General features: G+C 41.1%; 1 protein-coding gene across 1 annotated transcript in view; it reads left to right on the top strand.

Annotated features, from left to right (window-relative positions):
- LOC149194726 (Transport protein particle (TRAPP) component) overlaps positions 1–14,612 on the top strand; it is a 98,117-nt gene that overhangs the window by 45,383 nt on the left and 38,122 nt on the right. The window contains exon 4 of the mRNA XM_089405153.1: positions 13,429–13,611. Within this exon, the coding sequence (XP_089261279.1) occupies positions 13,429–13,611 (183 nt within the window). The remainder of the gene's footprint in view (positions 1–13,428; positions 13,612–14,612) is intronic.

A 14,612-nucleotide genomic window follows, 5' to 3' on the forward strand; every position in this document is an offset into this window, starting at 1 on the left:
TTGTATATCGACAACAAGGAGAAGCAAGGGAAAACACCATAAGAGAAGCATTGAAGGTTGAAAGATTTATTGATGAAGATAAAGCAAATCCATTTGCAATTATGGAAGACATTGAAGAAAGTCACTGGAAAAGTAGAAGGTCTGCCATGACCAACATAGAATTGAGAAGAAATTCAAGGTGGGACATTGAGTTTGGTTGCACTTGAACAAGGAAAGGCTACATGGTCATGTTAAGAAGATCAAGGCTCTATGAAATGGTCCTTTTGAAGTGTTGGAGATGGTAGGTAATAATGCCTATAGAGTCAGTGCACCACCATATATGCAGATTCACTTAGTAGTTGAATGTGAAAAATTTGAGACTCTATGAACCTTCCATGTTAGACTGGGAAAGTAATGGGCAAGTCTTACCTACCATAGAGGAATTAGCTCCAAAAGCCTAGGAAGAGTTGGTAGAGGATGCAATTTTGCAAAATAAGTCCATAACAACCAAATTGGGGGCAACATGAACTTTGCTAGATTGGTTTGAAAGGCCAAATGGTACTTTAGGGAGGGTTTAGAGGAAATTTTTCTCACCTCCTTCAATAGAAGCTTTTGGGAACAAAGAGCCTCCCAAAATAGGGAGGTATGATTCCATGCTGCCGGAAGCGTTGGGCCAAAGACCGTTTATGGGAAAAAAAAACCAATGTTGCGAACATCGACATCAGGATAAAATTAGCAAGGGTCCGTAAAACCAAAAAACCGCAAAAATCGGGAAAATATCAGTAAAAATCAGCAAACATCAGCAAAATCAAGATACCATCAAAATATCGATAAAAATCGGCAAACATCAGCTAGGCCAAAAAATCGTGATTTCGAGATAAAATCAGGATGTTATCGAGATGTTCGCAACACTAAAAAAAATGATATGGAAATGTTGAAATGCGTTTGGTATGACCTTGAAACGCGTTTCAGGCAGTAATGCCATGTTTCATGTGGCCTAGTACGACTTGAAACACGTTTCAACATTTAAGTGGTTTTTTTTTGTTTTTATTATTTGATTTGGTGAATAAAATATTCTTTGGATGCCTCTAGATGGCTCTTGCAAGTTATAAAAAGACTCTTGCCTCATTCCCTCATCACACGAATTGGGCAAGTCATTTCACTTGGAGATGGGTGATTTTAGCAAGGAGAAAAGAGGAAGAGAGCAGTGGTTTCAGCTAGGGCGTTTTCAATAGTGAGCAAAGGAGATTTCAGCGGCAAGAGAAAGAGATTTCACAAGTAGATTTGGACTGGGGAGTTTCCAACTACGACATTCTTGGTTTTTGGCTTAGCTACAACCATCTTTCTCGTCTTTTGTGGCATTTTGGGATAGCTTCTGCTACAAAAAATCAATTTGGGTTAGAAGTATTCGTTTTCTTAGTTTTTTTTCGACTATTTCTTCTATTTTTCGAGGGTTTATGCTTCCAAAAATGTGAAAAATGTTTTTTTCTTTATAGATTTGTTTTTTAATTTTTATTTGAAGCAATGGCTTCCAACCAAGGTGCAAGTTCAACCCCCAAGTCCAACCCACGGGCTGAATATTATCCTCTTTGGAGGCATTTTCAGAAGCTTCAAATATGTGCAGGTGGTGGCTCATGGAAACGCCGATGTAATCTTTGCAGTGATTCGTACAAGGGCTCCTACCCAAGAGTGAATACACATATTTTGCATGGAGGAGGACAGGGGATTGTAGGTTGCACAAAAACAACTGACCCATTGGTGAGCAGGGCATATCAAAGAGAGCAAGATGAGGCTGATCGCAAAGTGGCTAGGTGCATTTATGCATGTGGTATCCCATTCAATGTTGTTTGCTCTCATATGATAAGGGCAATTAACAAAGCTCCCATAGGGTACAAGGGGCCCAATTGTGAGAAAGTCAGAACTTTGCTTCTCAAAAATATGAAGGAGCTTGTGGAGGATATCTTATCACCAATTCGTTCTTCCTAGAGTAGCTTTGGGTCTACCATAGTCTCAGATGGATGGAAAGATACAAGGCACAAACCATTGATAAATATCATTGCCACTTCACGAAAAGGAGCAATGTTTTTAAAGGCGAAAGACTGCTCAGGAGAGGTAAAAGAAGCATAGATCATCACTGATGTTATTATAAAATCTATTGAACGAATATTACTTAACAAGGTGGTGCAAGTTATCACGAATAATGCACCGGTTTGCATAGTCTCAGATGGATGGACAGATACAAGGCGCAGACATTGATAAATATCATTGCCACTTCACCAAAAGGAGCAGTGTTTTTAAAGGCGAAAGACTGCTCAGGAGAGGTGAAAGATGCATAGATCATCACTGATGTTATTATAAAATTTATTGAACGAATAATACCTAACAAGGTGGTGCAAGTTATCACGGATAATGCACTGGTTTGCAAAGCTGCAGGTTTAATTATTGAGGGGAGGTATGACCATATATTTTGGACACCTTGCATTGTCTAATGTCCATAATCCGAATATGATCTTAGAGGAGATCGACAATAAAGTTCCATGGATAAAGGTAATCATAGGGGAATCAAGGGAGATTGATAAATCATCACCAACCACCATCAATCTCAAGCAATATTTCGTTAGTACTCCAAATTGGAGTTGTTAAAAGTTACTGAGACAAGATATGCCCCAAACTTCCTAATGTTGCACTGCCTTGTTGAGGTTAAGCAACCATTAGTTGCTATGGTGTTGAGTCAACTTTGGGCTGAGTGGAGACAGACAGATTCAGAGTGGGGATATATGGTGCATAGATTGTGCCTTGATGAGGAGTGGTGGAGAAAGATAGATTTCTTACTAAATTTCACAACCCCTACATTTGAGCTTCTTCGAAATGCTGACACTAACCAACCTTACTTAGGAGAGGTATATGATGGCACAAATACCATGGTTGAGAAAACGATGGAAATCATTTCAAAAGAGTCTCCACAACTTTTATTTGTTGATGATCATTTTGCTGATTTAGTCAAGAAAATCATTGTTGAGTGGTGGAACAATTTCAACACTCCATTGCACATTTTAGCACATGCCTTGAACCCCAAATTTTATGATGAGGAGCTTATTGCTCAAAGCAATGGGAAGAGGAAGGCACCCCATAAGGATAAAGAGGTGGCTAATGGGGTGAAAAATTCCCTTATGAGAATGTTTCCAACTCATCTACACAGGGAGGTGAAGGAAGAATTTGCCAATTTTGCTGCAGGATTAGATGATTATTCAAATATATCAACTTTGGAGGAGAGAAGCACCATGAATCCAGTTAGGTGGTGGATTTGTCATGGAGCAAATGGTGTACATTTGCAAAACCTTGCCATTCGTGTTCTTTCACAAGTGGCAAGCTCTTCATCAACAAAAAGGAATTGGAGCACCTATGGTTTTATTCAGTGTGTGAAGTGCAACAGGTCGGGCTCATAGAAGGCAGAGGATCTTGTTTATGTGCAGTCCAACCTTCGCCTTGCATCTCGTAGGGGTCCAAAATATAGCAGTGGCCCTTCTAAAGAATGGGATGTGGATCCAGAAAGTCTTGATTTGGAGCTCTCTATTGCTAACCTGAATATTGAGGTTTAGATGCCTATGTTAATTTTAAGTATGTTCTATGCTGATAGCAAATTTACTTCAATTTCCCATATAAGCTCAATATCAATTCCAGATTAGCAATCACATTTAGCATGATAGTAAAATGAAGATAGAACATAAACATAAATCGTAGAAGACAAGTCAAGACAAGAGGACACAAGATGTGGCGCCTGCCAAGGACAAACCCCAATGTGGGGAAACCCTTGATCAATTCTTCTTATATGTTTTTCAATAGTTCAACAGAGAGAGAGATAGTACATATACATCAGAAGTCAACATTTTGACTTATCTAAATAAGAGCAAAGATCTTCTCAAAGAAGATGTCACATGAGGTAGCTGATCCTCCAAGGTGACTCCATCACCATGCTGCACCCGTCAGTGTGCTGTACCCACTGTGCTACACATCATTGTGCTGCACCCGTCATTGTGCTGCACCCATTCACTGAGCTGCTCTTATCACCGAGCAGCACCCAATCACGATTGTACCCATTGCTGTGCACTATGCTGCACCATTCCATCATAGTTGTACCCATCACCAACAAGTTGCTGCAATGCATCGTGCTGCTGCTATGTCTACATGCCCATCATCACCATGCTGTACCATTGTGCAACATAGTACTGCATCCATGCTGCCCACACCAGTCACTGCATTTATCATGTTGTACCCATCCAAGTATGCTAAACATACTGTCAATACAACCATGTTGATACAACCAAGTTGCATCTTATTACATCATGTGCTGCACCATACTGTCCATTGTGCTGCACCTAAATATGCTGTCATATCAAACTTCAGTCCTCTATGCTACTGGCTATGGCTTGCGGCCTAGCCCAGCAGCAAGACAACCTAGCTATCTTTACCTAATGACTTCCTATCAACCTTATGGCTGCACAGCCTTACAGCGTCTAATGGCTGATAGGATCCTCTCCATGGACATTGTTTAGACAGTGTTTGGTCTTTTCTTTGACAGCTAGGACTGTGGCCTATTCTTCTCATTCTCTGTGGCTAGGTTAAGACTTGAGACTGCAGATTAGGACACCAGGTTAGGGCTCATGAAAACCCTCCTCAAACTGTGGCCTAGAACAGTGTTAAGGACTTCTTCTTGACTGCATTTAGGGCAGCTTCTTGACTGCGTTTAGGCCTATGTTAGGGCTTCTCCATGGGGCAACGTTAAGGCTTCTTGAGGCTGAGATAAGGGCTGTCCTCCATGACAACATAGAGCTTTCCCATCTCTCCTAAGATAGCGTAAAGCCTTTTCCATTAAGCAACGTTGACTCTTAGGATCTCTCCTCCCACCAAAATGTAAAAATCTCTCATTTCCCACCCCGGTTTTCAGTTTCACCTTATTTCTCCAAAATAGTTAAATGCCCTTTCCCATATCCATACATTCAACAACTGGAAAATAAATTTTGCTGAAAACACAAATTCTGGAAATTTTACAGAATGCTGGAAAATGCAGAAATGTAAAAATCAGCACATACAAACAGCGATTTAACTCATTTAAACACAATGATTTTTGGTCAAGGTGACCTTGGAAAAACCCCCTACAACTCTTGGGGAAAACCAGTTCGAGAGCTCTTTCTTATTTCTGAAAAATGCTTTTTACAGTGAGAAATTTTTAGCAAAAATCAGCGAGCAAATTTTACATTTTATCTCGTTTTCCCTGCCTCACAGCTAACTGGAAAACTTGCCAACAGCAAAACAGAACAACAATAAATGCTGTACGACCTCCTAGAAAAGTGTGCAAGCTACCATTAAATACGTTGTACAGATTTCCTCGATTTGCGTGCAGAAAAAATTAGCAATCTAGCTGCACGGATTTGCCTCGATTTGCGTGCAGAAAAAACTAGCAATCTAGCTGCACGGATTTGCCTCGATTTGCGTGCCAATGTACAACCACTTGTACAGATTTTTGCTCCTCGATTTTTGTGCACTTGCTGTACGGATTTCTAGAAAATCGTGCCCAATATCTGCCTTTCACTGTGTGCTCACTCAGCTTTACGGATTTGCTAAAATGCTGCCTTGGAATGTGTGCTAAGCTGCTGCCTCTTTTTCCTCCCTGTTCAGAAATCTCCCTTGCTCTCTTGCTCTCTCTCTCTCAATCTGCGCATGAAAGAATGAATGACTTTTTCCTCCTTTTCCTCTCTTAATCTAACCCTAAGTGACTTTTGGGTAATCCCTAAATCCAATGGCTGAAATAGATTGAGATCTAGGGCTGAGATTAAATGCTCATTTAAATCTCACTTTCTATTTTTTAATTCACCCCACTTTAATAAAGACTCACATAGTCATTTATTTCCAAAGTCAATTTTGCTTTCTAATTTTACATTGAATTTATTAAAGTCACTTTGAAATTAGACTTTAGTAACTTTATCACTTAAAGTCACTTTTAAATTAGTTTTACTTTATAAAAATTATAAAGTCACCTTAGGAGAAAAATTAAATTCTTTTGGACACTTTTCTCCTAGGCCAAAGATCAAAGCCTTAGGGAACCACCTGTCCTTCGGTACCAAATTTCAGCACTCCCTCTTACCGAGGAAGTTGTTCCTCACCACACCCATCTTGTCTCTGAAGTAGTCATGCTTGCCCCGTGGTAAGGCTTTGGTAAGAATATCTGCCACCTGCTCATCAGTGGGAATATACTCAAGCTTCACAGCGCCCTTCTGAACACAGTCTCTGATGAAATGATATTTGATCTCGATATGCTTTGACCTGTCATGCAATACTGGATTCTCCGTGAGTTTAATGGAACTCTGATTATCACAGTAAATCATTGAAGGTCTCAACGGTTGACCAAATAAGCCAAACAACATCTTGCGAAGACAGATGGCCTCACAACTAGCTAGACTGGCTGCCATATACTCTGCTTCCGCTGAACTCAATGCTACTGACTGCTGCTTCCGGCTGAACCATGACACTACTGCCGAACCCAACCCAAAACAACGCCTGAAGTGCTCTTCCTATCAGAAGCACAACCTGCCCAATCAGAATCAGTATACCCTGCCAATCTCACTCCATCCCCCTGCCTGTAGTCCAGACCATAATCCACTGTCCCCTGCAAGTACCGCAAAATGTGTTTTGCAGCCACCCAGTGAACCTTCCTAGGCTCACACATAAACTGACTCATCGTGTTGACTGCAAAACAAATATTTGGTGTAGTGTTGACCAAATACATCAAGGAACCAATAAGTTGCCTGTACAATGTGGGATCCACCAACTCAGAATCCGAAGCATGAAGCTTCTTCCAGTTGGTAATCATCGGTGTCGACATGGGTTTACAATCTTCCATGTGGAATCTGTCAAGGATGTCCACAATATACTTCCCCTGCCCCAGGAAGAAATGCCCCTCCTCCTGCCAACCTCCAAACCCAAAAAGTAATGCATCGAGCCGATGTCCTTCATCTCAAACTCCATTGCAAGATCTCTCTTGCAGTGCTCTATGAGTCTATCTGCACCTGTAATGACCAAGTCATCCACATACAACACCAGAATGAGAGGCTCCTCACCTATCACAATAAAGTAAAGGTTCGGATCTGCCTCACTCTTTGTGAAACCCATTCCCTGCAAGTATGTATCTATCTTGGAGTACCAAGCTCTGGGAGCTTGCTTCAGGCCATAAAGGGCCTTCTTCAGTCTGCACACATGGGACTCCTTCCCATGCACCTCAAAGCCCTGTGGCTGCTCAATGTACACCTCCTCCTGTATGAAGCCATTGAGAAATGCAGTCTTCACATCCATCTGGTGGATCTTCCAAACCATCTCTGCTGCTATCGATATAATGGAGCGGATCGAAGTATATCGAGCCACGGGAGCGAAGGTCTCCTCATAATCAACTCCCTCTACTTGAGAGAACCCTCTAGCCACAAACGTTGCTTTGAATTTCTCAATGCTGCTATTTGCAGCATGCTTTACCTTATAAAGCCATCTGGAAGTAACCATGGATTTGTCCTCAGGCCTCGACACCACCTCCCAAACATCATTCTTCATGATAGAAGAATACTCCTCCTGCATGGCCTCTCTCCAGACCTGTTGGCTAACTGCCTCCTCATAGCTAGAAGGCTCAGAGTCAAGGATGTTGGTAACCATTGCCATATAGCTACAAAACCTCTCAAGTGGTCTACTCTCTCTGACCGGCCTCTTAGGCTCAACAACAGATGTGGCATCTCTCAAGATGTGCTGAAGCCACTTGGGCTTCCTCTTCCATGAGCGTACTTCTCCCATAGGAGAATGAAACTCCTCCTCCTCATCATCATCAGGAGCTTGAACTCCTGACTGTCTGTCTGCTGTCCTCCTGCCTGCACCTGAACCTGTAGAAGCTGAGGTACCGTGTGAACTGTCCATCAGCGGACTCCTTAGTGAACTGCTCTGCATGCTGCCCGGAGCATCACCCCTCTGGCTCGGTGAGCCACTGCTCACTGACAGACCTGACATCCTCATAGATGTACCTCCGGATCCTCCTGATCCCTGCCCACTGGATCCCTGCGACTGACTCAACTGCTGCTGAGGGTCTGGCTGATCCAGATACTCTAACTCCCGTGACCTCCTAAAGGCCCTGTCCTCCTTGAACTTCACATCCCGTCTGACAACAACTTTCCTCTGTGCAGGAATGTGAATCCGAAAGGCCTTTGAGGTCTCACTGTAGCCCACAAAGATACCCTTCTCTGCAGTGGGCTCTAGTTTGGTCCTCTTCTCCTTGGGTATGTATGAGTATGTAATGCATCCAAAGATATGAAGATGACCAATATCAGGCTTCTTCCCAGAAAAAGCCTCCTCCGGAGTCATGTGCTCCAAGGCACGATGCAAACTCCTGTTCTGCAAATAAACAACTGTGTTGCAGGCCTCTGCCCACAAGAACAATGGCAACCCCGGATCATGTAGCATGGCTTTGGCAGCCCCTACGATGGATCTGTTCTTCCTCTCCGCAACCCCGTTCTGCTGGGGGTTGTAAGGAACAGTGAACTCCCTCCTAATGCTTGCCTCCGCACAATAGTCAACAAACTCTCCAAGGGTGTACTCTCCCCCATTGTCCGACCTTAGGGACTTGATCTTTCGACCTGTCTGTGTCTCCACAAGAGCTCTAAACCCCTGAAACCGCTTGAAGACCTCATTCTTGGTCTTCAAGAAATAAATCCAGGTCCTCCTGGAGTGATCATCAATGAATAAAACATAGTACTCATATCCACTCAAGGAAACATGAGACATCCGACCGCTCACATCGGAATGAATCAAATCAAGTATCCCAGTCGCTCTGCTGTCACTGCTGGGAAAAGGGGATTTTGCAAACTTGCACATCACACATCTCTGCAAGTATCAAAGTGATCAGTACTGAAATCTGACACACCTGTAGTGATCTCCCGCAAGGTCCTCAAGACTCCATGATACATATGCCCCATCTTGCGGTGCCAAATCTCACACAGCTTAGAACTGCTAGCTCTGCTGTAGGTACTACTGCTCAATGCCAAAAGGGGCTGGAATGCAAACTTGTACACCTTTGCATGGCGTACACCTATCACTCTAGTTGAATCAGCTGGAGTGCCCCTGGGATACATCAACACCTATCCTCCCCTGAACAGTACCTCATATCCTCTGTCCTCCAAAGCTGAGACGGATATGAGGTTCTTCCTCATCCTTGGCACATAAAGAACATCTGACCCCTTCAAGGGAGGTTTAGACTCCCTCTGAAATGTCAGTGTCCCCACACCGACTGTTCTAACAACTCTGTCATCACTGAGTACTACCTCTATATCAGTGCCACTCTCTGAAAGCTCTGAGAAGTACTCACGGACTCTTGTCATGTGACGTGAAGCCCCACTGTCTACATACCAGATACCCGAAGATGCTCCGCTAATCAAAGGAAAAGCATGCTCCCTCTGAACCTGTGTGGCAGGTGATCCTGCACTAGAGGACTTTCACGCAGTGAATGCAAACTCCCGGTCAAAACGATCTGCAAAGTCCTCAACCTCTGCTGAAGCTGCCATGCTCTGGTTCTTCCCCTTCTTCTTCTCCGGACACACAACTGCATAGTGTCCCATCTTTTGACAATTCCAACACTTCACCTTGGAATAGTTCTTCTGTGTGTTATTCTGTTTACCTTTACCTTTGCCTTTGCCCCCACCATTGCTTGTGGAACCCTGCGTCTTCCCTTTGTCTTTCTTGCCTCCTACAAATAGTGCTACATCCTCATCCTGCTCAACTGGCTTGGCTGCCCCAAGCTGACCTTTCCTGATCTCTGTCTGAATGCAATCATCCCAAAACCTCTCCCATGTGGAAGGGTCTCATGTGCACAAACCCCATCAGCAAAGTTCATCCATGAACGGGAGAGGCCATTCACTGCAATCCGCACCAACTCAGTGGGTGGAATGACTTCTACAACTGCTGCCAACTCATCTCTCACATTAGTAATCTTTGTGAGATATCCAGCTGCACTATCATTACCCATCTTAATGGTCTTCAGCTTCTCTTTCAGGACCATTTTCCGGTTCTCATTGGTACTCTGGTAGAGATTGGACAATGCTGTCCACATCTCATGGGCATTTCTCTTTCCTCTCACATGAGGAATGCAATGGTCTTTGACTCCGTCTAGAATTAGTCTCTTACCCTTGTTGTTATTTTTATTATACTCAACCAACTGAGTGGCATCAGTAGGCATAACAACAGGGTTTTGTGTGGTATGCACCATGATGTCCCAGACTTCTGCCTCCTCAAAGATACTCTGCATTCTCTCCTTCCAAACGCTATAATTGCTATGCCCATCCAACCTAGCCACCACCCTCAATCCCAATGACATCCTGTTGTCCTAAAACTGAAAAATAGCACTGCTGTAGTAAAGATAAAACTGTTGTTTGTAAAAAATCAGCTTGCTGGAATTTTCAGAGTGAAAAATCAGCAGGCTGTAATTTTCGTCCTTGCTGTCCCAAACTGCACTTCAGTGTTCAAGCTTTGATACCATGTAAAAATTTTTCATTTCCCACCCCGGTTTTCAGTTTCACCTTATTTATCCAAAATAGTTAAATGCCCTTTCCCATATCCATACATTCAACAACTGGAAAATAAATTTTGCTGAAAACACAAATTCTGGAAATTTTATAGAATGCTGGAAAATGCAGAAAAGTAAAAATGGCACATACAAACAGCCATTTAACTCATTTTAACACAATGATTTTTTGTCAATGTGACCCTGGAAAAACCCCCTACAACTCTTGGGGAAAACCAGTTCGAGAGCTCTTTGTTATTTCTGAAAAATGCTTTTTACAGTGAGAAATTTCCAGCAAAAATCAGCAAGCAAATTTTACAACTTATCTCGTTTTCCGTGCCTCACAGCCAACTGAAAAACTTGCCAATAGCAAAACAGAACAACAATAAATGCTGTACGGCCTCCTAGAAAAGCGTGCAAGCTGCCATTAAATACGTTGTACGGATTTCCTCGATTTGCGTGCAGAAAAAACCAGCAATCCAACTGTACGAATTTGCCTTGATTTGCGTGCCAAGGTACAGCCACTTGCTGTACGGATTTTTGCTCCTTGATTTCTGTGCACTTGCTGTACGGATTTCTAGAAAATCGTGCCCAATATTTGCCTTTCACTCTGTGCTCACTCAGCTATACGGATTTGTTAAAATGCTGCCTTGGAATGTGTGCCAAGCTGCTACCTCCTTCTCCTCCCTGTTCAGAAATATCCCTTGCTCTCTCTCTCTCTCAATCTGCTCATGAAAGAATGAATGACCTTTTCCTCATTTTTCTCCCTTAATCTAGTCCTAAGTGACTTTTGGGTAATCCATAAATCCAATCTCTGAAATAGATTGAGATCTAGGGTTGAGATTAAATACTCATTTAAATCTCACTTTCTATTTTTTAATTCACCCCACTTTAATAAAGACCCACTTAGTCATTTATTTCCAAAGTCACTTTTCCTTTCTAATTTTACATTGACTTTATTAAAGTCACTTTAAAATTAGACTTTAGTAACTTTATCACTTAAAGTCACTTTTAAATTAGATTTGACTTTATAAAAATTATAACGTCATTTTAGGAGAAAAATTAAATTCTTTTGGACACTTTTCCGTAGGCCAAAGATCAAAGCCTTAGGGAACCACCTGTCCTCCGGTACCAAATTTCAACACAAAACCTAGACAATTGGAGAGGAAGAGATCACAAGAAGAGTGTAAAAATGACTAGCAAGCCACCTCTTTTTAATACTAAAACGTTGAGCACATGTGGGGGCAATTTGGTTGCTGGCCGACCTTGACGAATTGTCCCATAATACAATTAAATTCATATCTCCATGAATACATATTGGAATTAGATGATTTTTAGATCAATCCTACACCTCTCAACGAGAGGAATACAAGAAAAATATCAGCTGCCATAAATAAGATGACCCACATGGAGATTGGCCCTGGTTGCCAATTTTAACAGCCTAGAAGTGGAATTGGCCAGTTATCTTCTTGAACTCCACTATCCAGTGTTGTGCATGCTTCTGCTTCTATTTTTGATGAGGATTATGATGATGAGGATTAGTCTTAGGCTCTATAGTACTTGCAACCTCATAGCCTTTATTGTACTTGCAACCTCATATATATAATAAAGGCTGATTTTGAAATTTGGATATATAATAAAGACTGATTTCGGATATTGCTATTTTCATTATGTGATCATTCATGTGTAAATGTGATGTAAATTTAGAGACTTATAGTTTATGTATTGACTTTGGACAATTGCATCATAATGTATCATGCATACTTTATGATTGCACATAACATTTCTTAAATGGAGAAACACGATATATATTTTCCAAAATTTGGAGAGGTCACGTTTCGTACCCGTACCTGTTTCAGAAACTCGTACTCGTTTCCCCGTATTGTGCAAATTAGGTATGATAAAAAAGGATCACTATATAATTTTTCATCTATTTTGGTGCTTTTTGGGTGAAAAAATTGGAGCTATTGGCTTGTAGGGCCAATTTCAAGGGTACATCCTGTTTTGGTGATTGGAGGTCTAGAAACTTCCTAAGTTCGTTTGAGGTGTTGAATGCCATTTTTTGGGGTTGGAACTTTGCAAACAAATTTCATAGTGTCTCAACATTGTTCTACATGTCTAGAGCTTTCCAATGATGCAAAGATCACCTTAATCAGAGTTTGTTTCAGTTATTTCACTTGCAGATTGATCTATCCTGTTGACCACCATGGTATTGAGTGGATGCCATGTTTGTTTTGTTTTAACCTGAAGATAGACTTCATTGCTCCTCCTTGTCTTCTTGCTAGTAATCTACCAAGTTCTCCTCCATCATGTACCAATCCCTTCTCCCATTGCTTGGGTACATGAATATGTTACAGTCCCGAAATTAGCTGTACAGTGAAGAACATTTATTATTGTCATTTACCAATTATTGTATCTATTTATCATTCCACTATTTTTCCTCTGATTGAATACAAGATACTGTTCCACTAGAGGATCTAAAACCGTGATACTCTCATGTTGTTTACAAATCCCTTGTATTTGTCATAATTATACAATGACATGGATTACTACTTTGGAAATTAGTGGAGCCCTCTTTCACAGTTTCCTTGTGACTACAATCTTCAACACTTGCAGTTATTTTTGTACAAAATGAATTACCTTCTCATTTCCTCCTTTTATCTGCAGTTAACACTGTCCTATAACTCATTTCTTACATTTGACAGACAATTCTATGGACTGATAAAATTTGTTCCCAACTTTTTAGATTCACCTTGAATATTGTGAAATGTATATCATGTTTTTAATTTTGTTGCATGCAATTTTTTTTGTGTCCTCTCAAGTATTTATAATTCGTGAATCATGATACAATTATTACATTTTAACAGGTAGGCTTCAAAATGTTCCTGGGGGTGACAGCAAGCGTATCTAACTGGGATGCAGATGGAACTGAATGCAGTCTTATCCTTGAGGATAATCCTCTTGTAGACTTTGTTGAGTTACCCGAGACTTGTCAAGGCCTTTATTATTGTAACGTATTATGTGGTGTCATACGTGGAGCACTTGAAATGGTAACAGTTCAGTTTAGATGCATATGCATATTTGAATGCAAACCTCTTTTTTATCTACAATGTTGTTGACTTGTTATAAACCTCCCTTTTAGTGACAATGTTATTACAAAGCATTATTTGCAATTATCTCTCGTGGTTTCTTGATTTGAGTTTCTCAGTTCATGTCAATGAATGCCAGAAACATGGTAAGTTCATAAAAAGAGATATTTATTTCTATCTAATTGTCCAGAAATAGAAGCATATTTATTGGAAAACTTTAAAATGTTTGAAATTCACATTAGTCTGTCCATCTGGAAATCAATATTTCTGAGGCCTGCAAACTTAAAGTTGCAAAAAGAAATTAGATATTAGAAGTATCTTCCCAGTGAGTAACTGTAACTGGGAGCTATGTATATCAGTAAAAACTGTACCTGAAGTTCACAGCAGTGTTACAAAAAATACAGGCTTTGGATTTCAAGCAAATTTGCCAATTCCTTATTTTCCAAATACATATACTTGTGTCCATAAAAACTTAATCCCAATATCGCTTACATGAGTAAATTCTGACAAATTGTTGACACAATAAAAGACTAAAATATTGCATGGCTAATCTGGGTTACGCCCTCAACTTCTTGTCACTATTGGCTATGCCATTGAAGGAGATTTTCTTCTTCTTTACTACTGTTGTCCCAATTTCCTTTGTCTTCAATGAGGTCCTTGCTATTCCTGCCTTTCCCAATTTGTCTTGATCTTGGGGGCCACAGTTGTTTTATTTCTCCTCTTCGTCAGCCTTATCTGTTGAACTTGCATTAAGGGGCTTCACATCATGATTCAGTTCTGAGTGAAAAGCAGGTTTCTCTTCCTCCAAACCCCGTGCCAATTCTTGCTGAGATGAAGGGTCTTCTTTTGAGGGAGTATTCTTAGTTTGCTAGGTATCCATTGGTGTGTCCCTAGTTTCCTCAGTGTCCAATTTTGGCTCTTCCATAGGAGGGTCTTATTTAGGTTGATCTTCCTTGTTAATG

Source organism: Pinus tabuliformis, chromosome 2_2 (assembly GCF_031772625.1).
Source record: "Pinus tabuliformis cultivar Carrire ecotype Pingquan chromosome 2_2, CPIR1, whole genome shotgun sequence".
Classification (NCBI taxonomy): Eukaryota; Viridiplantae; Streptophyta; class Pinopsida; order Pinales; family Pinaceae; genus Pinus; species Pinus tabuliformis.